The sequence below is a fragment of the Balaenoptera physalus genome (genome assembly GCF_965194825.1).
Source record: "Balaenoptera physalus genome assembly, chromosome: 4".
Classification (NCBI taxonomy): domain Eukaryota; kingdom Metazoa; phylum Chordata; class Mammalia; order Artiodactyla; family Balaenopteridae; genus Balaenoptera; species Balaenoptera physalus.
Genome location: NC_138891.1, coordinates 145,854,615 through 145,877,796, shown reverse-complemented (window position 1 = coordinate 145,877,796; position 23,182 = coordinate 145,854,615). Strand labels below are relative to the sequence as shown.

The 23,182-nt window shown below is 59.0% G+C and overlaps 1 protein-coding gene across 18 annotated transcripts in view; it reads left to right on the top strand.

The window, feature by feature from the left end:
• Window positions 1-1,517: 1,517 nt before the first annotated feature.
• SLC19A1 (solute carrier family 19 member 1) overlaps window positions 1,518-23,182 on the top strand; it is a 39,703-nt gene continuing 18,038 nt past the window's right edge. For 2 of the 18 annotated variants that reach the window (XM_082461145.1, XM_082461144.1), the window contains exons 1-5: window positions 3,703-4,281; window positions 4,837-5,382; window positions 5,575-5,813; window positions 9,922-10,690; window positions 10,767-10,959. In XM_082461145.1, the coding sequence (XP_082317271.1) occupies window positions 5,625-5,813; window positions 9,922-10,690; window positions 10,767-10,959 (1,151 nt within the window). In that variant the 5' untranslated portion in view covers window positions 3,703-4,281; window positions 4,837-5,382; window positions 5,575-5,624. Of the gene's footprint in view, window positions 1,750-1,858; window positions 2,243-3,525; window positions 3,654-3,702; window positions 4,282-4,836; window positions 5,383-5,574; window positions 5,814-9,921; window positions 10,691-10,766; window positions 10,960-13,753; window positions 13,896-21,895; window positions 22,723-23,182 lie in introns of those variants that run through there. The other 16 variants (XM_082461151.1, XM_082461147.1, XM_082461136.1 and 13 more) reach the window with 16 other exon arrangements.

Genomic DNA, 23,182 nt, shown 5'->3' with positions numbered 1-23,182 from the left:
CCAGCCAGCTGCACCTGCGGGGCCTCGGGGACCCTGTGCCCTGGCGTCCAGGCTGCTCCTGGCAGCAGGATCACATCCTGGACTCTGGAAGCCCTTCCCTCTTCCCACGGAGGAGCGGCCTCCTGGTGACAATGCCCATGGGGTGCTGTTGGGCACCGTGGCCCAGCCGGACACTGCAGCCCCAGCCGGGCTGAGCCCGCCTGAGCCCCCCTTCGGGCCAGTGACCCCTCCACCCCGCCCCGGGCCCAGCTAATGCAGGATCCCTGAGCTCTGTGTGGCCAGGCATCAGGGTGAGGCTTGGGCTCTGTTACTCGGGCTCAATGCAGGCCCACATGCCCGAGAGAGGCCACCGGGTGAGGGACTTGGGGGACGGAGCTCCGATCCTCACTGTGGGCCTGCTCAGGGGCAGCTGCTCTCTGCACACCTGTGCACACCTGTGTGTGCCACGGGGGCCCACCCTTCCTGTCCCGGTCCCAGGGTGCTGTCCGTCCTGCTCCCCAAGGGGCCGCACTGCTGGTCTGGGCCAGTTCCCAGGCTTGGCCAATGGCAATGGCCCAGCAACCAACTGTTGCTGGGTGCCCCGTGGCCATGCTCCTTTGTGCCATCCTTTAGGGCGGCAGGAGGGCGTAGCCACTTTCTGAGGTTGTGAGGCCAGCCTCCAGGTTCTCCCCCTCCCAGTAGTGAGGAGTGGGGAGCAGTGGGGCTGCCACAGAGGCTGCTTCCCACTGCTCCAGCCTGAGGGTCACAGCCTGGGCACCGCAACTTCCCTGCCATGACTCAGAGGCCGGCATCCCTCACTGTCACGGGCCTCACTGCACCAGACAGGTCAAGTCTGGGGGGGGCGGTCCTGCCGTGAGGAGTGGGGAGAGACATTGGCCTGTTCCCTCCCTGGGATCCCTCCAGGGGACCTTCTGCTAGGTCCAAACAGACCTCTGGTCCATCCCTTTGTCTTTGTGCCCGTCTCCCAATTTACGCTTCGTCCCTCGGGAAGGCTGCGCCTGTGCCTTGTTGGAGTTCCCAGTCAACCACCAGAGCGAGCGTGGGTCAGGGTGATCCGCACAGGCGCCTGCGTGGGGGGAGGGGGCCCCTTCCAACGCCACAGTCCTGTCCTGCCTGGCTCAGGGACCCACCCCCCTGGCTTGAGTTTGCGGGCTGGCTAGGAAAGGAGCATCTCAGAATGGATGAACCGAAAAGAAAAGGCACAGGGTGGCGGCGGGACAGGCTGTGCATAATTCAAGGGGTCTGCACTCGTCGAGGGGCGGTCACAGCTTGCGGGGCGCGGGGGGACGCGTCTCTGTCCAGGTCCGTTCCCGGAGGCCTCCAGCACAACCCCGAGCTGTGATCAGTATGACCAGAGCCAGGCGCTGGGGGGATAGGCGCCAGGGGCGCGCGAGGAGCTCGGGAGGGGGCTCCGGAGGGTGCGGCCGGGCGTGTGGACGCACGGGGAGTCGCCCGCGCTGGGCGGCCAGGGGCGCGCGATCGGGGGCGGCGACGCGGTGGGCTGGGGTGGGGACTGAGTCCCAGGGCGCGGGGCGTGCGCGCGGGGCTGCTGCGCCCGTCCCGCGGGGACCTCGGGTGCCACGGTGGGGCGCGCGTCAGAGACCGTGCAACTGCTGTCGGCGGTGACGTGCGGCGGGGGCGGGACCAGGTGCGCCCCCTCCCCCAGCCTCCCGGAAGCGCGCCGCCGCGGGGCATTGTGGGCAGTGTGGTCCCTTCTAGCGCCAAGCAGCGGAGGCCGCGAGCGCTCAGGTAGCGGGGCTCCCCTGTCTGCAGGAGCTCCGGGGCCGAGGACCGGGGGCTGCGGGAGGAGCGCGGGGGTGCACGCGCTCCGAGTGTCGGGTGGACGGGGGCCGGGGGCTTTGGGGCCCGGGGAGAGCACAGGGGGCATGGGCCCCTGGCGCGGGCTGGGCGCGGGGGCGCTGGCGCTGAGTGAAGGGGCGGTGAGTCCCACGTGCAGCCTCGCCCCATGTGGGAACCCAGGCGCACGCTCCAAGCGTCTGTCACGTTCGGTCTCCGCGCGGGCCTGTGGAGAAGCCCCCGGTGCGCTTCTGGTCTCCAGCCAAGCCACTGTTGTTTCCTGCACCCGGAGTCTGTAGTTGTGAACAACTTCCCCTTGGAGCAGCTCCTGGCGCGGTTGGAGGCCAGCGCTGGAGACGGTCCAGAGCAGTGGGACGCTCTACACGTCTGCGGGAGGAAAGCTATCCCCCGGGTCCTATCCGAAACACTTGTCCTGAGTGTCCAGGTATCCGCCAGGCACACACATGTGTTCATGGGGTTCCTCGCCATGTGGGGATCCCCGGCCGCAGGTCTCAGAATACAGGTTGGAATCTGGGCCAGCTCAGAACTCCGGAATGCATCTAGAAGCAGCAGCTGTCTCCCAGGCTGCCCACGGTGCCAGAGCCCTAGTCCTCGGAGCTCCCTGCTGGGGGCCCAATCTCGCTAGGGGAGAACCCGGCTCGGCGTCCGCCCTTTCCTCCGCACCCCCATCCCAGGCCCCAGTACAGGTGGCCTCTCCTCCCGGGGGCCCTGCTGCTCCTGTGTGGCAGCCCGTGCTCCCGGGATGGGGCCAAGCAACTCCCCGTGACCCTGCAGTCCAGCCACGGGCCCATGAGCTGGCAGCCCTCCGCCTGTTTTGGAAGCTTTGGGAAGCGCGTCCGGTGGTGCGGAGCCAAGTGTGGGAGGGACGCACCTTCCAAAGTGGGCCCGGCCTGGTGTGGCGGGTGTCCCTTTAGTTCGGATCAGTGCCACCGATCACGGCCCCGGGGGGTGGTCCCGCAGCGGCCGCAGTGCCGGCTCCTTGAGGCCTGGCCCTTCTCTCTTCAGTGAGGCCTGTAGGGGCATTTCCGCCTGTGACGGGTGACAGAGGTCAGCGCTGCCTTGCGGCCCCCTCCCCGCAGTTCTGCCCTGGGTGCCCCTGCAGGGGCCTTCTCACCGTGGGGAGCCAGGGGTGCTGGTGAAGGGCAGGCCCAGGACTGTGCCCCCCACAAGAAGTTGGAGGAGGGCCTTATGTGGGTGGAAGGGACAGATTTTAAAGCAACGCTCAGGAAAAAACGTCAAGCAGGAATGAAAGTGGCCATTTCTGAAGGGAACCCTGCAGGGTCTGGTACCTTCTGTGCGTCTCGGCATCCTCACTGCCGTTTCTGCTTCCCTGGCACGGGGCAGGGGGAGGCTGGGCTCCAGGGGTCACTGGGCCGCCAAGGGGCGGTAGAGGTTTCCTAGGGTAGGCGGCTGCCTTTGTCCAGGGTGGGCATCTTCACTCACGTCCTTGGAGAGCGGGTCCCTGGCACCCGGGCTGAGTGAGAAGCACAGAGGTAGTTGGAGGCCCTCTTTCTGGCGCGCGTGACGGCCCTTCCCAGCCCCGGTGAGAAGGCTGCCTTCCTTCGGCCACCCCTGCTGGGTGGCAGGCCTGAGGCTCAGGGGCTCCTTGAGCAGATGTTTTTGGAGACAGCAGGTAAAAGGCTCCCTGTGCAGCCTGGAAGACCCGCCAGCCAATGGGCTGCAGCCCAGAGGCGAGACAGTGCGCACGTGAGCCCAACGTGAGCCCTTGGCCTTTTGCTTCCTGTGATCCAAGAGCAGAGGAGGCCTGGGTTTCTCCCTGCTGGCTGGGGGGAGGCCCCTCCTTCCTTCCAGCTGTCCCGTAACTCAGGAGGAAGGTGAGGGACTCCAGCACTGAGCACAGCGTCCCCAGATGGTAGGGGTGGGGCTGGGAGGGAGGGGGCGCAGCTCGTGGGACACTCCCTGAGACCCCATGTAAACCCCGTCCCTTCAGCCCTGCTCCCCGGGTGTCAGCAGACACTGCCCCCTACCTGCCCCCCACCAGCTCCCTGGCCATTGCAGGGTGTGGACCCTTGCATGTCCTTGCTTCTGGGGATGGCGGTGGTCCACCACTGTGTTGTGACCCTGGAGGACTCCTGGGACCCTCAGGGCTGGGTGCCGGGGCCCTGGGGCCCATCTGCGTGTTGGTGGAGGTGGGATTGTGGTGTTGGCCTGAGATACTGGAGGCGGAGCTCTTACCGGTGACCAGCTGGAAATCCTGAGGCAGCAGCTCCCTGCGTGCTCGGTCACCTGTTTGGGCATGTCCGGGGGCCGTGTCAGGGTGCAGAGTCCTGGGGTGTGTCTGAGACCTTCAGACAAACTTCTGACAAGCTCTCACTGGAGTCTCAGAAGCACCGCCTTGGGGTTTCAGAAGCCATGGGAGTCCAGGAAGTAGAAAGAAGAAGCTGGTGAGCTTGCTGGGTTCTGGTGTCTGAGACTTCCGCCCCGGGATTCGGGGGACGCCAGGTAAGGAAGCCTCTGTCATCTCCTTCAGAACAGGGGGGCCAGGAGCAGGGGCCCCCAAGCCCCTGGGGGACAGGGAAGGTGGGGCCCCACTCCTGGGGACCCTGGGGTTTGTAAATTCTTGGCTGTTCACCCCACGCTGGGTGCTTAGCTGGCTGCAAGTGTGCATTTTTCTGGCACCCAGGGGGCAGCGCCCCGGGAGTGGGAGAGTGAACTTGGCGGACTCCTGGGGCTGGAGTGGGGGGCCATGTGTGCACCCCCCCGCCCCAAACATCAGAGTCTTTCTGCTGGAGCCATTTGGCCTGTGTGCTCTTGGTGGGCCACACCTCCCAGGGGGAGGGGTGCCGGGGGGAGGGGCCGGGTTCCAGCCCCCGTCCTAGCTGGTGTTTCGCTTGGCCCTCGAGAACATTGGGACCTAGGACCCTGTAACTCCTGGGCCACTGTTGCCCCCCTCACCCCTACCCTGCCCCTCATTGTAGCTTCACAAACAAACCTGCCAGCCGCAGCTTCTTCAGGGGGTTTACTGCTGTCACACAGCAGCCCCCCATTTTCCCGCAGTCACAGAAATAAACACAGGAGGAAAGAAGAACAGCCGGGCGCATCTGACTGTAGTAGTTCCCCTTGCTGAGCGAGGCCCAGGCCTGTGTTGAAATCACGGTACTGGGGTGAAGTCTTACTCTGCCCTCGGTGGCCCCTGGGAGTTCTCTGCCCCCGTCACTGACCCCTGTACTGTGGTCTGGTGTGTGCCTGGCCCGGCAGGTCCTCCTCTGCCACGTCCTCTGGGCCATCGCGGGCGTGACTGCTCCTCCTCTGGGTCTGGCACTTGGACACGCCAGGTGCTGTGGCACCGTGAGAAGCAGGCCGTCAGACCTTGCGGGGGAGGTGCACGCAGCGCAGCAATCGCAGCCGGCGCCGTGAGCATGTGAGAGGAGCCCAGTGTCCCCGGGGACCTGGCTCTTAAATTGCATTTAGTTTTCGTTACTTAACATTTATGGGCCCCACGTGGTTGGCAGCCACACTATGGGAGCTGCAGCCCTGGAGCCCCCAGAAGTGGTGACAGCGTGGCCTGGCTGGGCCTGGCTCCTGGATCGCCACAAGCTCCAGGTTGGACCACGGGGCTGGGACTGGGGCTGGGGCTGGGGCTGGGGCTGGGGCTGGAGCTGGGGCCTCTCCACCGTGTGAGGTAGAGCCCGATTGAATGACGGGGGGAGGAGCCCTTTGCAGCCAAGTTTCCGGAGGCGGGAGACGGCTGCGAGCTGTCTGCTGAGCCGCCCTGACTCTGGCTCTCCTTCCCAGGTACAGCGTCCCCTTCGGTCTCCTGCAGGGCCGTCGGGGGCCTGGGCAGCATGGCGCTCTCCGGCCCGGAGGTGGAGAAGCAGGTGCCGGAGGATCCCAGGCCGGGCCGCAAGCTGCAGTCCTGGTGGAGCCTGGCGTTCTGCCTCTGCTTCTACGGCTTCATGTCCCAGATGCGGCCCGGGGAGAGCTTCATCACGCCCTACCTCCTGGGCCCCGACAAGAACTTCACGCAGAAGCAGGCACGTGGGCGCGCGTGTGGGCGGGCCGGGCTGGAGTGCGGGGGCTGCTCGGGCTGCGGGCGCTGGCGGCTGCCAGGTCCCCGCGGTTAGAGGGACGGCGGGTCCGGCAGAGGGGTCCATGCCTGCCGTGGGCCTCTGAGGGGAGAGCGCAAGGGGGCCCCCGCCCGCCCGCTGGGCCCTTGCTTCCAGCAGAGACCTGTTTGCCCAAAGGGATTACGGAAGGGATTTGACTTTTGCTCAGAACAAGGACAAAGGATCTCATTGGAACCTGACTAATAAGCTTATACCCGGCGGGTCTCTGGGGTCAAACGTGGCGTAGAAGCAGCAACAGGCAGCTAGTGTCCCTCCCGGTTTCTGTCTCCATAAAGTAAAACAAATCAGAAGGGCGCAGAGGCCGTTGGTTGATGAAGCTCACGGTCAGGGCTGTGGTCACCACCCCTGCTCGTCCTGCCTGAGGGCCGCCCGCCGCCCCAGAGCCTGGCCCCGGACCGCCAGCCCTGTCTGTCCCCTCCAGGGTGGCCGCCGGCCTCCACACCCCCTGTCACTGTCGCTGGCCCCCGTTGGGTCCCACCGGGATTTCCCACTTGATTTCTTCAGGGAGCCCCTGCCTCTCCCTGGCCCAGAGCTCGGCCCCAACCCCTCACCGACCCCGGAATTAAGTCACGTGGAGTCGCCGTGCAGATGAGGCCTGTCCCCTCAAAGTAGCCCTCTTGGAAAATGGACACAGCGGGGTGCCTGGGCCGCGTGCACAGGCTCAAAGCTGTGTGTGTGTGACTGTCTGACCACACGGCCAGCACTGCAGCCAGAGGGGTCACTTCCCGGGTGAATCCGGGGTGGGGGCTTGCCTCCCTTGAGCAGCCGGTCTGGCACATCCCTCGCTCGCTGATTGGCCAGTTCCCTGGACACCACTCTGTTCTGCGAGGGGCCGTCTTCCACTGCGGAGATGACGTAGGAGTGAGTGGGAAGCTCCGTGAAAGTAACAAGAAGGAAAACCTGTCATGAGCTCCCCCCACCTGCCCTCTTAGCTCACTCGGTAACCGATTAAACAGTAGGTTGCAGAAGTTAAGCCACCCACCAGGTGTTGGACGTGACCAGAGGACGGCAGAGGCCTGTCTGGGAAGAGCCCGGCGGGTCTGTGGCCCTCCCACAGAGATTCGGGCTGGTGCTGCCCAACTTGCACCCAGGACCTCAAACCACAGAGGGCCTGCCCTCCCCTGCTCCAGGGGTCTCCGGGGTCACCAGCTCGTCCCTGGGGGAAACGCTGCTGCCGGTGGCTTCCTGCCGTGACCCCCTGCAGCGTGAGGCTGCTTCCAGCTCCTCGGGCCAGCACCCGTGAGGCGCTGTTGAGTTTCTGCCCATCTGATAGACGGAAGAGCTTGTTGCCGGGTTTGCATTTCCTCGATTTCTGCCGCGGTCCCGTGTTCCTGGCTGTCCCTGGAGTGAGGCCTCGGCCAGTCTCCCCCTCCCTGCGGGCGCCTGCATTCCTGTGCCTGGCGGACTCCTGGCGCTGGCGGGATCCACCGCCTGTGGGCAGCGGCTTCTCCTGTCTGCGCGGGCCTCCTCCCTGCTTGCCGTGTCCTTTTATGCCGCAGCTTCACCTTTTAATTCTGCCGGATTTTCCTTTTGGTTTGTGCTGAGTGTTGCCCCACATGCCGCCACCCCCGGTTCGTGGAGCACCTCCCGGAGGGTCCGAGCTTTGCTTTGCGCCTTTGGGCCTGTGATTCCTCGGCATCTGAGCTGCCTGGGTTGGGCCATGCCCCCACCCCCCTCCATGATGACCCGTGCCCTTCACATCACGACCCCTGCTGTGTGAAGGGCGCTTCACACAGCAGTCCTTCCAAGCCCATGGCTGACGCCGCCCGTTCTGGCGGGATCCGCCGTGGTGGCCCCTGTCCTGTCCTCGCTCCCCTATCAGGCAGGACTCAGCGCCCCTCTGGGTGCTGCCAGGTGTTGGCTCTTGGGGCTGCTCGTGGAATTCAGGGCCCCTCTGGCCTGGCCCTGCCCTGCTCCCCTGGTCCTGCCGGTCCTCAGGGCCCATGGTGCCCCGTCCTGGTCCTGGCTGCTGTGGGGCCCCAGCCAGACCTCCTGACTTCAGAGCAGCTGCTGCCCTGAAGCCACCTGGGTCGTGACCTGGGCCCAGCTCCCGCATCCTGCCCCTCAGCCTGGACCCGGCCCGTCCAAACCGAGGTGTTGGGAACATGGCCCAGCGATGCTGGACCGAGGCCAGTAGGAGGCCGTCCTCGTGCCACCTGCCCCAGGGACTTTGTGGGTGCCTGTGCTCCCAGCGCTTCACAGGTGTGGCACGAGTCAGCCTCTCGCCTGGCCTGTGTGCTTGCCCAGCCTGAGAAGTGTGGGCAGCGGCAGCGGGAGGGAAAGCCCAGCTGGTCTCCCTCAGCTCTGACCCCGTGGCCCTTGCAGCTGTGCAAGCCATCTGCCAAGAGGTTTCGTCAGCTAACTGAGAGATGGTTTGATGTTCCAGGAATTTTCCATAAACAAGGCTCTGACCCCTGCAGCCGGCCCCCGTGGCTCTGGGACCAGCGCTGGTTACTCATCCTGCCTCGGGGACGGACTTGCACCAATACTGTCTTGGACTGTCCTGGGGCCATTAGTGCTCGGTGTTTGGGGGACCACAGCCTTTGGGGTCAGCCATGGCTTCTGGTGGGCATGTGGTGCAGGAGGCCACCAGGCAGGGGAGCCCTGGAGGTGGTGGGTGTGCGTGCCAGCCTGGGGTCCTGGGCACACACTGGGAAGCACTGCCCTGGGGCTGGCTGGTCAGGTGGCATATCGTGGGTGGACAGATTCGAGGGCTGCAGAAACCCACAGGTGAGCTGGCCGCTAAGCGGTGGGCTTGGCTGGGCCCCACGTGCTGGCCTGGGCTTGGCTCTGGGTCTTTGGTAGCATCTGTAAAGTGGGCCTTGGTGCCTGCTGGCCTTGCAGGGCTGAGGGCCCCCTGGGCTGGCGCAGGGAGCGCCCCATGGTGTTAGCAGGTGGTCAGGCCTGAGTCAAGGTTAGCGCCCTGAGTCAGGTAGGACCCAAGGGAGGCCAAAGCCTCTGAGAGCCCAACAAGGCCCGAGGCTCACCTGGTGCTGCCCTGGCTGATCTGAGCCATGGCTGGGCCCTGGGCAGGGTCAGGTGGAATCCCTGGGTGGGGTCAGTTGGAGCCCCTGGGAGGTGTCAGATGGGGTCTGGTGCAGCCCCTGTGAGGGGCCACCTGCTGAAAACCCACCTGGGCCTTTGGAGAGGCTCTGAGCACAAGGTGCGTCCCGTGTCCATCCCCCAGGGAGGGCCTGAGGCCAGGGACCTGGGCCTCTTGTGAGCTGGGACCTCTTGCTGGGGGCTGGGCCCAGGTGGGTCCAGGATGGCCCTTCCTGGGCAGCCGGGGCACATCTGGCTGTCGTCCCAAGTGGGTCTGTGGCTCTGGCCTCTGCCCTGTGTGCCCAGGAGGGAGCGTCCTGCTGGGCCAGCCCTCTTTGAGTGGAGAGCTGAATGGCCGAGGCTGCGGGCAGCTCCCTTGGTGGAGCCGGGAGCCCTGGCTCCTGTGGACGCATGCCCCTAGTCTTGCCTGACAAAGGGGGATTGAGGGCCCAGTCCTCTCCTGCATCCCCTGTGCCCTGGGACCGAGTGGGACCGGCCACTGAAGGCCTTCATTGGCGGCCAGCATGAGTATAGATTGGTCACAGCTCTGTTTTCTGTATCGGTAGACTTAAGGGGAAATCATATCATGTTTTTATTTCGTTAGAAACAAACAAGCCTGGATCAGCATGGCTTAGCATGTAGTTACTGATTATTTTCAGCGTACCTACCAGCTCTCTGCGTGTGTCAGCACCGAGCTGCTGTCTGAGAAGCACGCCCGTGGGGGATGAGGTCAGGGTAGAGCACGGTCTGGAGGTCGGGCTGTGCTTTTCTCCATTTCCCTGGCTGCCCTGGACAGTCTTAACGGGCTGCACGTCTTTGGAGGACGGCGCTCCCCACGTAGTCCTGGTGGGGCGCCATGGTAAAGGGGTGCGTGGGGTCCGGGTGGGGCTCCCAGGCACCTGGCCAAGTCCGGTAGACGTGATGGGCGACTGGCGCTCCAGGGGCTTGGGGTCACATGCCTGCTGTCCTGCAGGTCACCAACGAGATCACGCCGGTGCTGTCCTACTCCTACCTGGCAGTGCTGGTGCCCGTCTTCCTGCTGACCGACTACCTGCGCTACAAGCCGGTGCTGCTGCTGCAGGGCCTGAGCTACGTGTCCGTGTGGCTCCTGCTGCTGTTCGGCTCGTCCGTGCTGCACATGCAGTTCATGGAGTTCTTCTTCAGCATCACCATGGCGGCCCGCATCGCCTACTCCTCCTACATCTTCTCACTGGTGCCCCCCGCCTGCTACCAGCGCATGGCCGGCTACTCGCGGGCCTCCGTGCTGCTGGGCGTCTTCACCAGCTCGGTGCTGGGCCAGCTGCTGGTCACGGTGGGCAGGATCCCCTTCTCCACGCTCAACTACATCTCGCTGGCTTTCCTCGCCTTCAGCCTGATCCTCACGCTCTTCCTGAAGCGCCCCAAGCGCAGCCTCTTCTTCAACCGCGGAGCGCCCGCCTGTGCCGGGGCCTCGCCCTCCGAGCTGGACCGGATGAACCTGGGCCAAGTTCAGCCCATGGGTGGGAAGCCGGGCCAGCTGCCGGCCTCCTGGCGGGACTCGGCGCTCGCGCACATGCTCCGCGAGCTGGGCCACACCGCGCGGCTGCCGCAGCTGCGCCTCTGGTCCCTCTGGTGGGTCTTCAACTCCGCCGGCTACTACCTGATCGTCTACTACGTGCACATCCTGTGGAACGTGGTCAACCCCACCACGGACACCACAAGGGTCTACAACGGCGGGGCGGATGCCGCCTCCACTCTGCTCGGTACGCCCCGCCTGCCTCACCCGGACGGTGGTGACCGTGAGGACGAGGATGGCGCTGACGCGTCTTGTCTCCCCAGGTGCCATCACCTCCTTTGCCGCCGGCTTCGTGAGGATCCGTTGGGCGCTGTGGGCTAAGCTGATCATCGCGGTGGTGACGGTGCTGCAGGCTGGGCTCATCTTCCTCATGTACAAGACTAGCAACATCTGGCTGTGCTACTCGGCCTTCGTGCTCTTCCGTGGCTCCCACCAGCTCCTGGTGCCCATCGCCACGTGAGTCGGGCTGGTGCGGGGTGGCCATGCGGGACTGCTGGCAGGAGACTCCCGAAAGACTGGAGCCGAGGGTGGGCAGCTGGAGGGTCGTGCACTGTGTGTATCGAGAGACCTCCTTCCAGAAGGTTCCATGGGGAGCAGCAGGGGTATGTGCCGGGCAGCGCGGAGCAGGTGTGCTGGCACGTCATTCACATCACGAGGCGTGTGAGCCCTGGGTGCCTTTAGCCAGGGCCCCACTTGTCCACAGCATGCCCCGTCCTGGCCACCAGGATCGCAAGGCTGGGCAAGGAGCCATGTGGGCGTCCCCTTTGCTCCCCCCTCGAGCCACGGTGTCCACAGGGACCGGACCTCGGGAAGTCCTTTCTTCCAGTCTCCTGGCCCTGCTGTCCCATCTTGGGTCATTCCCATCCCCTCCCACTCCCACTGGTGGGCACGGTGGCTCACAGCCCAAGAGTGGCTGGGTGACCCAGATCGCCTCCTGCCTGGGGGAGCCCTTCCCCTGATGCCCTTGTGTTCCTCACGCTCCTGGGGATGCTCCAGCACTGGCCCAGGGACGTCCCGGGAGCTGCCTGCCGACCACCCGTGCCTTCCAGAACCTTCCTCAGCCCGCATCTTGCTGGCTTCTGACACCCTCGTACACCCTTTGAACTGGACCTCTCACGAAGCTGCACACGCACACCATGTGTTCACCCCAGACACATGCTCACACCATATGGGTTCACACCATAACATGCCCTCATGCCACACACAGCACACGTGCTCAGGACACATGCTTACACCTCCTGCACCTGGCAGGTGGCCTGTTATTGTCCCCAGCTGTGTGGCCCTAGCTCCCCTCCGAGCCCCGTCTCCCTGGGGGCACCTCCCTCCCCACTTGGACTGTCCGCTCCGGTCACGCCCAGCGAGATCTGTCCCTGCCTGGTGTTGAGCTCAGAGCGTGTCCTCGGAGTCCTGACCCTCTGCAGCCATCGCCCCGCAGTGTGGTGGCCTGATTCCCCTGAGCCGTCTCACAGGAGCGCCCGGCACCCAGCGTCCCTCGCCTTCCCTGGGCTGCGTCCTTCCTTTCCTCCCCCTCAGGGCCAGTGCTGCCCAGACACCCCGACTACCCTGGCCCTGCTCTCTTGATTTCTGCTCCTAATGCCCCCCTGCCCCCGTGGCCATGGCTGTGGCCTGGACTTCCACGCAGACTGGACGCTGTGTCCTCCCCTCCTGACGCTCAGCCTGTAAACGTCCCACCTGTCCTGTCACTGTCAGCGTTTCGGAACGGGCGCCAGAGCTGTGGGTGTCTTTCCCTCACTTCTCCCAGGACCACTTAGTGTCTCGCGTGTTCTTGTTAATTGTAAAAGCCATAGGTGTTCGTGCCAAAAAGATCTGATACAATGCAGAAAAGGTCAAATGTGAGGCAGAAAGGCGTGAAGGAGACAGCAGACCCCCTCAGACCCCAGCCCCCGTGGCTGACATGGGTGTTGTGCTGCCTGGAGCGAGCCGGGGTCACTCTGCACCCCTGCCCCATGTAACCGCGTGGCTCCATGTCAGAGGGCATTGTCCTCGGTCCTCCTGGTGATAAGGCCCCTGTCTCCGATATCTTCCTGTGACAGACGACATGGGAGCCACGCCCTCTCACCTACATTTTTCTTCCCAAATTCTGATAATGGCCTCAGGTGGGTCCTGGAAGGGAGCCGCCAGCTCAGGGGACACGTGCTTTGGAAGGGGGTGTCAGAGATGTTGCAGGCGCTGTCCAGGCAGGCACACAGCCCCTGCGGGTGGTGGAGGGCGGCCCGCGGGCCACTTGCCTTTCCCTGGCGTCCTGCCCAGTTTATACCTGTGGCTTCTTTTTCTGCTAGGATTTCTTTTTTCCTGATTATCTGCAGTGCGCTTACATCTACCACACGTGATAGGAGCCTTTTATTATGTGTTGCCGTGTTACCGTTTTCTTTAATCCGACTCTCGGAGTTCGTGCAGCACTACCTGAGTCAGTTGTGTGTGTGGTGTGGCGTTCTGCCTGTGCCGGCGGGACCTGGCCCAGCTCCCGCTTCCCAGGACTTAATCTGTCGTCAGGGACCTTTGATCCACCTCCTGTCTCAGTTAGTGCGCCGTTTGTCACATGACTGCTCATCCTGGCACTTCGTGTACTGTCCCCTCCCCCTGAGCCCCCCAGCAGAAGCTCCTCGGTCATTCTCTTTAGAGGCTTCTTGGGTATTATTTGTTCATTTTTTCTTCAGAACTTCAGGACACTTCTTGATCAGTTTTTTCTTTTTTTTTTTAAAGGCACTTTGGGGCTTTTAATTGGAAGTACGTTCAAATGTTAATTTCTTTGCAGAGCACTGCAGGCTCTGATCGTACTAATTCCTCCTACCTTCTTTATTTGTTTTACGGTTCTTCCTATAATTTACTGAATCGTTTAACGACAAAGGACTTTAATTCCGGACTTTTCCTCGTGCCCTCTCCGTGCAGTGCCCTGTCTGTTAATGCCCTGCTCTCATGAGGCTGATTTTCTGGGAACCCTGTAGTGATTATGACTTACTCTGTACTGGAGTTACCAGGAGACTTTAAGCATCTCCCGAGGTTGCCTTCTGCACCTGGTTTTGCACTCGCTTTGTGAGTCATTGCGGGAGGATTTGCCGGCTCAGGACGCAGCCCCGGAGCGGTGGGCAGCCTGGGCACTGGGCGGGTCTCACCTGTCCCCCGCGGCTGTTCCTGGTGGCCCAGGGGCGCTGCCCCGCCCCTGGGCCCTCTGCGCCTGTGCGTGCCTCTCGCCCCCAGCTGAGTCTGAGTCGGCCGCTTCTCCGTTAAGTTTTCAGATCGCGTCTTCTCTTTCTCAAGAGCTCCGCGCCCTCGTCTTTGGAGTCAACACGTTCCTCGCCACTGTTCTCAAGACCATCATCACCCTCGTTGTCTCCGACAAGCGGGGCCTGGGCCTCCCAGTCCGCTCTCAGGTGAGCCCCCGTTTTGGGCTCACTTCCTTGAGGAGGGAAGGCTCTGGGGCGTGTCCTGGCCAGGCCTCCTGGTGGCCACCCAGCCAGTGGCGTTGCCTTTCCCGGGACCCAGACCACAGACCCGCTGAGGGTGGGGCGTCTCCATCCAGACCCTCTGGACTGAGCGGGAGCAGGAAGGGAAGGGTCAGAGGGCCAGGTGGCAGGGGCCCACCATCCAGCCCGTGCGGCTCCCTGCCAGGGCTGAGTTGGGGGTGTAAATGCCGCCCGCATCTGGGCAGTGCGGTGGGCATGCGCAGTCGAGTGTGGTGAGACCTCTGGGGCCTCCAGGGCCATCCTGGGTGCAGGTCGCTCTGGAGGCGCTCGCACCGGCCCTGGGCGCCCCCTGCACTGGCTGAGGTCCCAGGAGGGACAGAGGCGTGGCCGAGCATTCCCTGTGCCCTCGTTCAGGTCCCTGCCTGTGATGGGTCCTGGCTCACGTGACAGCCGTCTGTCTCCTCTGTGGAGGGCAGCGGAGAGTGGAGCTCGTGGGCTTGACATTGGCGCGTGCTGGCCCCTTTCCCATCCCCTCCCTCCATCCAGTCCTAGGCGGGTCCTCGGTCTTCCAAGAAGAACTTGAGAATTCCTGTTTGCTGTGAGACTGGGGGCCGCTTGGGCATGTGACTCCCGGTGGCCTCACCCAGGGCGGGACCACTCTTGAGTGAGCGGGAATTAGCCAGAGGATGGTCCCGTGGGAAGGATTGTCACCGGGCTCCCCGGGGATCCTGCCCCACCCTCTGCCTGTGGGATGCAGCCTCCATCTGCTGGGAGCCCAGACCTCCCTGGGGCTTGGTCGGCTCCATGGAGAAGTCCCAGCCCTCTGTCCGAGGTGCCTTGGTGATCCCAAAGCTGGCCAGGAAGAAGTTCCGGGCATGAGAGACCCTCTTGTTCAGAAACTGGCTTTTTGGATGGGGTTTGGAAATCCATTTGGGTGAAGGACATCAGAGCCTCTGGCCCTTCGTGTCCACATGGGCAGGCAGGTCTTGGCCCTTGGTCACCAGTGGGGCCCTCCAGGGACACTGCCCCATCCGCCCCAGGCTGAACACTGGGCACTGTGGCTGAACAGGGTGGCCAGGCCGGACTCAGGTCCACAGGTGCACATGCAGCTGCACCTACGGGGCGGGCGGGAGGGGTTGTCCGGAGAGCACAAGGCCTGTCGTCCAGAGGTGGCGGGCTGGGGCCTCCTTCACCGGGGACCCTCCAGGGGAGGCCTCTCCCCCAGAGCGGTGGCCTCCGCAGGGGAGCATGTTGTCCCCTGGCCTTTCCATGGGGCCTTGCCTGGCAGCCGTCCAGCTGGCCTGGGAGGGGCCCCAGCACCTGGGGGAGCCTCTCTCTCCCTGGAGCCCTGGGTGTCCCGGCTCTGGGCAGCGGGGCTTCCGAGGGGCCCAGGGGCTGGGCCTTCCTCGCCTGACCTGGCCCCAGCCCCTTCCACGTGACAGCTTCTGGCCACATTGGGTCAAGCTGACAACAATATATTGATTTTTTTCCTGCTGGATTAATTTCCTGGTTAAAAGGTAACTCTAGAGGTTTGTTCGTAGTTAGAAATCCTGGTGGCGTCCAGAAGGAAAGTCACCCCAGCTCAGCCTACTCACCTGTCCCGCGTGCGGTGCTCCGGGTGCCCTTTCCCTCCGCCCTGGGTGGTGAGAGTGGGGCGGAGCCGGTGGTGAGAACCAGCACGGAGCATGCAGGGAGCTGGCCTGGGCTGGCTTGTCTTTTAAGTTGAACTCTACTTCTGGGTCACCACACACTCACCTGTGGGGTAACAGGTGATGCAAAGACCCACGTACCTGGTGCGGGCCCAGCCTCCCCACCGGTCACGTCCTGCAGGTCTGCGGTGCGGGCACTCTCGGGGTGCGGACCACACACAGTCGAGACGGGCGCATCCCTCCCTGCCCCCCGCGGCCACACCGGGCCCCCACCCTGCCTCCTCCCCGACCCCTGGCCACCGCGGTCTGCCCCCCATTTCTATAGCGTTGTCATCGCGAGAGTGGGACCCTGCAGCTGAGAGTCGGGATTGCCTTCCCCACTCAGCCCAAGTGCTGGAGATGCGTGGCTACTTCGCTCCGGTCCTTTGCTGCATGGGGCTCCGCGGTGGCTGGACCATGGCTCATTTACCCACTCTCCGCCAAGAGCCCTGGCTTTATCCAGTTGGGGGCTGCTCCAAACATTTGTTTATAGCTTTTTGTGTGAACCCAGATTTCCATCTCTCTGGATAAATGCCCTGAAGTACGGTTGTTGGGTCACGCGGTCGCTGCACCATGTTACGTTCCCACTGGCCATGCCTGAGGGACCCGGCTTCTCCGCATTCTCATCAGCTTTCGGGGGGTCACCATTTCTGTTCGGCCATTCCGAACGGTGTGGAGGGCTGATGACCCCTGGGGTTTTCATTTGCTTTTCCCTGGTGGCTGTGATGCTCTTCTCCCCACGTGCAGCTGCCATCTGTACATCCTCTTCGGTGAAGTGTTCCCTCACTTTTCTGCCCATTTCCTAATTGGCTCCTTTGTTTTTTCACTTGAGTTTTGAGAATGTCTGTTTATTCTAGGCAGTAGTCCTTTGTTGGATGTGTGCTTTGCAAAGTCTTCTCCCTGCTCGTAGCTCACCATCTCATCTTCCTAATAGGGTTGTTTGCAACATAAGTTTTTAATTTTGATGAGGTCTGACTTATTCATTTGTCCTTTTGTGGATCTTAGTTTTGGTGTCACATATAATAACTCTTTGGCCCTGGGTCCCAAAGATTTTCCCCAACATCTAAGTCTGTGACCTGTTTTGAGTTAATTTTTGTGTAAGGTGTGAAGCTTACAACATTTCATTCCTTTGTCTGTGGATGTCTGGTTGCTCTAGCACCGTTTGTTGAAAAGACTGAATTGCTTTCCACCACTTGTGTGAGTCTGTTTCTGGGCTCTCTGTTCCGTTGAGCTATGTGCCTACCCTCCCTCCATCACCATGCTGTCCTGCTTGTGTAGCTAGGTGGTAAGTTTTTGAAATTTGGTACACTGATTCCTCCAACTTTGAAATTAAAAAAAAATTATTTTAGCTATTATAGTTTCTTTGCCTTTCCCTATAAATTTTAGAGTAATCATGTGTATATCTACAAAAATTTTTGCTGGGCTTTTGCTAGGAATTGCATTAAGCCTGTTTATCAATATTGGGAGAATTGACATCTTTTATTATGTTGAATCTTCCAACCTGTGAACATGGTATGTCTCTCCATTTATTTAGAACTTTGATTTCTTTCAGCATTTTGTAGTTTTCAACATGCAAGTACTGTAGTGCTGTGCATGTTTTGTTAGATTTATTCCTAAGGATTTCAGTGTTTTTTTTGAGCAATTGTAAATGATACTGTATTTATAATTTTGGTGTCTGCATTAGTCTTCTAGGGCTGCCATAACAAAATATCACAGACTGGGTAGTTTATGCAGCAGAAATTTATTCTCTAACAGTCTGGAGGCTGGAAGTCTGAGATCAAGGTGTCAGCAGGTTTGGTTTCTCCTGAGGCCTCTCTCCTCAGCATGCAGACAGCTGTCTTCTCCTTGTGTCCTCATGTGATCTTTCCTCGGTGGGTGTGCACTCCTGGTGTCTCTCTCTCTCTCATAAGGAGTCCTACTGGATTTGTGTCCCACCCTCATGACCTCATTTAACCTTAATCATTCCTGAAAGGCCCCATCTCTAAATGCAGTCACACTGGGGCTTAGGGCTTCAACAAATGAATTTTGCAGGGATACAGTTCAGTTCATAACAGTGTCCAGGTGTCCACTGCTAGTACAGGCAGACCTCATTTTATTGCACTTCACTTTATTGTGCTTCACAGATATTGACTTTTTTACAAGTTGAAGGTTTGTGGCAACCCTGCATCGTCAGATGATAGTTAGCATTTTTTAGCAATAAAGTATTTTTATTAAGGTATGCACATTGTTTTTTTTAGACATAATGCTATTGCACACTTAATAGACTATAGTATAGCATACACATAATTATTATATGCACTGGGAAACCAAAAAATTTGTGTGACTTGCTTTATTGCAATATTTACTTTATTGCGGTGGTTCGGAACTGAACAATATCTCTGAGGTCTGCCTGTATAAGAAATACACTGATATTTGTGAGTTAACCTTGTATAGTCTTGCTGAGGTCACTTATTAGTTCTGGGAGGTCTTTTTTTTTAATGCTTTTTATTTTTCTTGCCTTACTGTTACTGGCTAGAACTTTTATCCTTATTATTTCCTTCTTTCTACTTGCTTTGGATTTATTTTGCTCATCTTTTTCTAGGTTCTTTAGATGGGAGCTTAGATAAATCATATGAGATTTTCTTTTCTAATATTTCCATTTATTGCTATACATTTCCTTCTCAGCCTGCTTTAGCTACACCCCACAGATTTTGATATGTTGTATTTTCTTTTTCATTCATTTTTATGTATTTCTATCTCCTTTCATACTTTCTAGTTGACCTATGATTATTTCAAAATGTGCTGTTTATTTTCCAAGTGTTTTGATATTTTCCTGTTATCTTTCTGTTATTGATTTCTATTTTGATTATGTTCTATTGTGATCAGAGAACACAATCTGTATTATTTCAATTCTTATAATTTGTTGAGGTTTGTTTTAGGGGCCAGGACATGGTCTATCTTGTTATAAGCTTCATGTACACTTGAAAAGAATGTGAATTCTGCTGTTTTGGGGTGGAGTGTTCCATAAATATCAATTAGGTCCTATAGTCGATGGTGCTATTGCTTTCTTCTCTATCCTTATGGATTTTTTTGTCTGGCCTGTTGTTGAGAAGGGGTGTTGAGGTTTCCATTTATAATTGTGACTTTGTCTATTTCTCCTTTCAATTCTGTCATGTTTTTGCGTCATGTTTTTGCAGCTCTCTGTTGCATACACATACACTGGATGTCTTGGTGGATCGAGCCTTTTATCATTATATAATGTTCTTCTCTGCCTGTGGTCGTTTTCTTTTCTCTGAAGTCTACTTTACCTGATATTAATATAGCCATTCTGCTTTCCTTTGGTTAATGTTTACATGACATATTATCTTCCATCTTTTTACTTTTAACTTGACTATATTGTTATACCTGAGTTTCTTGTAGATAGCATATGGTTGTCATGTTTTTTTAATCCACTCTGCCAATATCTGTCTTTAATTGGTTTAGTTAGACCAATTATATTTAGTGTAATTGTTGATCTGTTAGTCCTTATGTCTGCCATTTCATTTTTTGTTTTCTTTTTATTCTCTCTGCCTTTTGTTTCTGTTTTCTTTTTTTGTGGCTTCTCATAGATTATTTACAGATTCTTCAGAATTTCATTTTGGTTTATCTGTTGTATTTTTGAGTGTATCTTTCATGGTAACTTTTTTGATGGTTGCTTTGTGTATTAAATGGCCAGTTGTAGTGAAGTATTGAAATCTCACCTCCTTTAGGTCGCCTTTCTCTCTACTGTTTAAGTACAAGTGTCTTACTTATTTCTTCTATATACCATTAGAGCCACCTAAGATAGGATATTAAGTTTTGCCCCAGCTGTCAAACATTTAGGAAACTGAAGAGAAGGAAAGTCTATTTACCCACAATTTTGATCACTGTGTTCTTTCTCCTTCCTGATGTTCCAAGTTTCTTATCATTTACTTTCTGTTTAGAGAACCTCCTTTAAGCATTCTTCTAAGGCAGGTCTGCCGGTGACAAATTGTTCTTTTAGTTTTTCTTTATCTGAGAATGTCTTGATTTATTTTTCATTCCTGAATTTTTCAAGTATGAGAAAAATTTGTCATTTCCTTGTGGCCTTCCTGGTGTCTGATGAAAAATCCACTGTCGTTCTAATTATTTTTCCCTTAAGGTGTCATTTTTTTTCTGGCTGCTTTCAAGATATTTCCTTTTTCTTTGTCTTTAGCTTTCAAAAATTTGAATATGGTGTGTGTTGGTCTGATTTGGGGGGTGTTGTCTTGTTTGGGGTTCTCTCAGCTTCTTGAATCTATAGGTTTATGTCCCTTGCCAGACTTGGGAAGTTTTCCCAGTCATTATTTCCTCAAGTACTTTTTCAGCCCCATTCTTTTTCTTTCTTCTTGTTTTACACCCATGACACAGTGTTACATTTTGTCCCCTGGAGAATGAGGCTCTGCTTTTTTCGCCATCTGTTTTCTCTTTGTTGTTCAGATTTGGTGATTTCTATTGTTCCATCTTCCAGTTCACTGATTCTTTTCTCTGTGCCCTCCATTCTGTTGTTGAGACCATTTGCTGAGTATTTATTTTGGTTATTATATTTTTCAATTGTAACTTTTCTTCTCTATATCTTCTGTTTCTTTTCTGAGACTTTTTTCATTTGTCTCAAGCATGTTTGTTATTGCTTGTTGAAGCATTTTTATGATGGCTACTTTAAAATCCTTCTCGGATAACTTTAACACCTCTGTCATCTTGGTGTGGGTGTCTGTTGATTGTATTTCATTCATTCAGAGATCTTTGTGGTTCTAAGTATGCTGAGTGATTTTTTTTTTTAATGAAGCCTGTACATTTTGGCTATTATGTTATGAGACTCTGGCTCTTATTTAATCCTTCTGTTTTAGCTAGCTTCTCCTGACACCAGCCTAGAAGAGGACTAGGGGCATGCACCTCGTTATAGCCAGGTGGGGTGGAATTCTAGGCTCCCCACTCAGCCCTCCTCACACTGAGGGGTGGGGTGGGGCTTCTCCTTACTGCTGGGCAAGGAAGGGAGTGCCAGCTCCCCACATGGCCTGCAGTGGTCAGGAGGGCCACGGGTGCCTCATTACTGCTCCCCACGTGGCCTCCAGTGACACTGGTGGGGGAGGGGCATTCTCACTGCTGCTGGGTGGGGTAAAAGTCCTGACTCTTCAGGGAGAGGGGGGGCACCACCTGGTGGGAGTGAAAGTCCAGCCTTTCCATGTGGGCCCTGTGGGGGTGAACATTCCAGCTCCCCACTGGGCCCTGACCAACCCCACCCGACGGGGGTGGGAGTTTTTACAGCCTGGGTCACGAGGGTGGGGTCTGGCTGGAGGAGAGTGGTTCCCATTCATCAGTGTCCTGTCCTGCTGGGTGGGGTGGTGGTCCCTCTCCTGATCCTTTGGTCGGAGCAGCTTTTGTTGAGTGTTTTCTTCTGTGTTTCCTGGCATTTCTTGTTTGTGGGCTTCTTTGGTTCCTTTAAAAATACTTGCAGCAGAAAGAAAAAAAGCCCAGGGAGCACATTGCCGTGGGGCTCCTTGGATTCCAAGGTCCCAGCTAGTCTGCCCCCATCCACTTTCCAGAGTCACCTTCTGCGTGTTGTCTGTGCAGTGTCCAGGGTTTTAATCGTACTTGCGAGGAACAGGCAAGTCATGCCAGCTCCATCTTCCCGGAAGCCAAGTCCCCAACGTTTCATTTCCTGGTTTTGCTTCTGAAAATGAGCTTTCCTAGAAGGGCTGAGCATGCAGTGCTGAGGGGTTCTCGGGGAGACCACCTGGGGCAGCTGAGCTCCGGGGCCGTGGGTGGGACTCACGCTCGTCTGGCCCACACACGAAGGAGACCACCCTGGACCCCCTGCCCCCTGTGGTCTGAGAATCGGGGGGAGTTTCCCGTGTGCTGGGCGCTCCTCCCTGTGTGTCACCGCTCTGCAGCTTCACTGGTCCTGGGGTGCAGGGTTGCCCTGCCCTGGGGCCATGGGGGCTGCGGGGGCCGGGAGACCTGGGTGGCCTGTTCTCCACCAGCCTCCGCCCGCACAGGTGTCCTCCGTGAGGACTTGGCCCCAGAGCCAAGTGTGCATTTGCTGTCACACGAGGTGATCAAAGTGCTACGGGGCAGATGGCGGAGGCGCAGAAGTGCTGGGTTTGCAGAAGCTCCGCTGGGTGGGTGAAGGCTGGGCCCTGCTGCCGCCTCCATGACCCCTGGGTGCCCACCCCCTTTGCCGTGCGTGCTCCCCTGGCCTCTGAGCAGGAGGGCCGTGAGGTGGGGGTGCCCCCGCCCGCCTCACCTGCACCCTCTCTGTTCCAGTTCCTCATCTACTTTGTGTACTTCCTGGTGCTGTTTGTCGCCTATGTCCTTGCGGCCTTGCTGTCGGGCCTGCGCCACTTCCGACAGGGCCGCCACCAGCCCCTGCCGCCGGCCCAGGAGCTGATGAGCCCGGTGCAGGAGCAGGCCGTGCAGGACGGGCCCGCCCCAGAGGACGGCGTGTGGGCCGTGGGGGAGCAGCCCGAGGCCAAGGCCTGACCCTGCCCGGCCTGCTCTCCTGGCCGGTGGGCGGCCAGATTCCTGACGCCAGAGGCAGCCGAGCCTGGGCCTTGACCTTGACCTCAGAGCTGACACGTCCCCAGCAGCTGCCTGTCTTCTGGGTGTCAGCAGATGGGTTTCCAGCATCGTCCACATCGTCAGATTGTGGCGCTGGTGACTGACGGGACCCCGGTGCTCTGTCCCTGAGACCCATGCCTCAGGGGTCTCCAGCCTCCGCAGGGGTCCTTGGCTCACCCCGAGCAGGGCACCCCTCAGCCCTGCTTCACGCCCTGGCCATGACCGGCCTCCCGGGGACGCCCAGGCAGCTGCCCGGCCACCGGGGGCTGGTTTGCTGTCCCTGCCTACACGTGGCCGGTGGGGGGGTCCACGTGCCCGCCAGACCTCTCTGCTTTCACCCCCTTGTCCCGGGGAAATGGCAAGGTGGTCCCAGACGCAAGCCCGGGGGACCCGGTGCCCACGGGGTGTCCCGGGCCCTGGGGGTGGGGGCCGTGTTCCGGAGCCTGTGGCTGAACTGTGACGTCTGCAGTTGTCCAGGTACTTTCGTTGTAAACGATGCTCTGTTCCTTTTTTAAAAAAACTGACAAAAACGAGGACCCTCGTCTGGCTTGTTTCTGGGGGAGAAGCGGGGTGCTGGGGGTGGCAGTTCCGTCGGGTGAAAGCCCGGGAGCACCGGCTCCTCTGTTCTGGGCTTCACCCCAGGGCCTCTCTGTCCTTCAATCCGGAGCTGGGTTGATGCTGACCCCCTCCCGGTGATGGGGGCCACTCACGCGCCAGCCCCCGGGGGACTCGCCCACGTTACCCGGGCACTGCTGCCGGGCCCGAGAGCCGGTCGTGCCTCCTCTGAGACGTGACACCGTCCGCTTGGCCCAGGCACGTGGAGCAGACGCACAGCCCGAGTGAGGGGACCCCTGACTCCACGCGTCCACCCGGTCGAGAGGGTCCCAGCCCTGCCGCCCAGCAGGCGAGGCCCCAACCCCGTCCTGAGCTGCGCCCGGCGCCTCCCATGGCCTCCGGCCCTCATCCAGGGTCTTCGGGAAAGGCCGCTGCTGC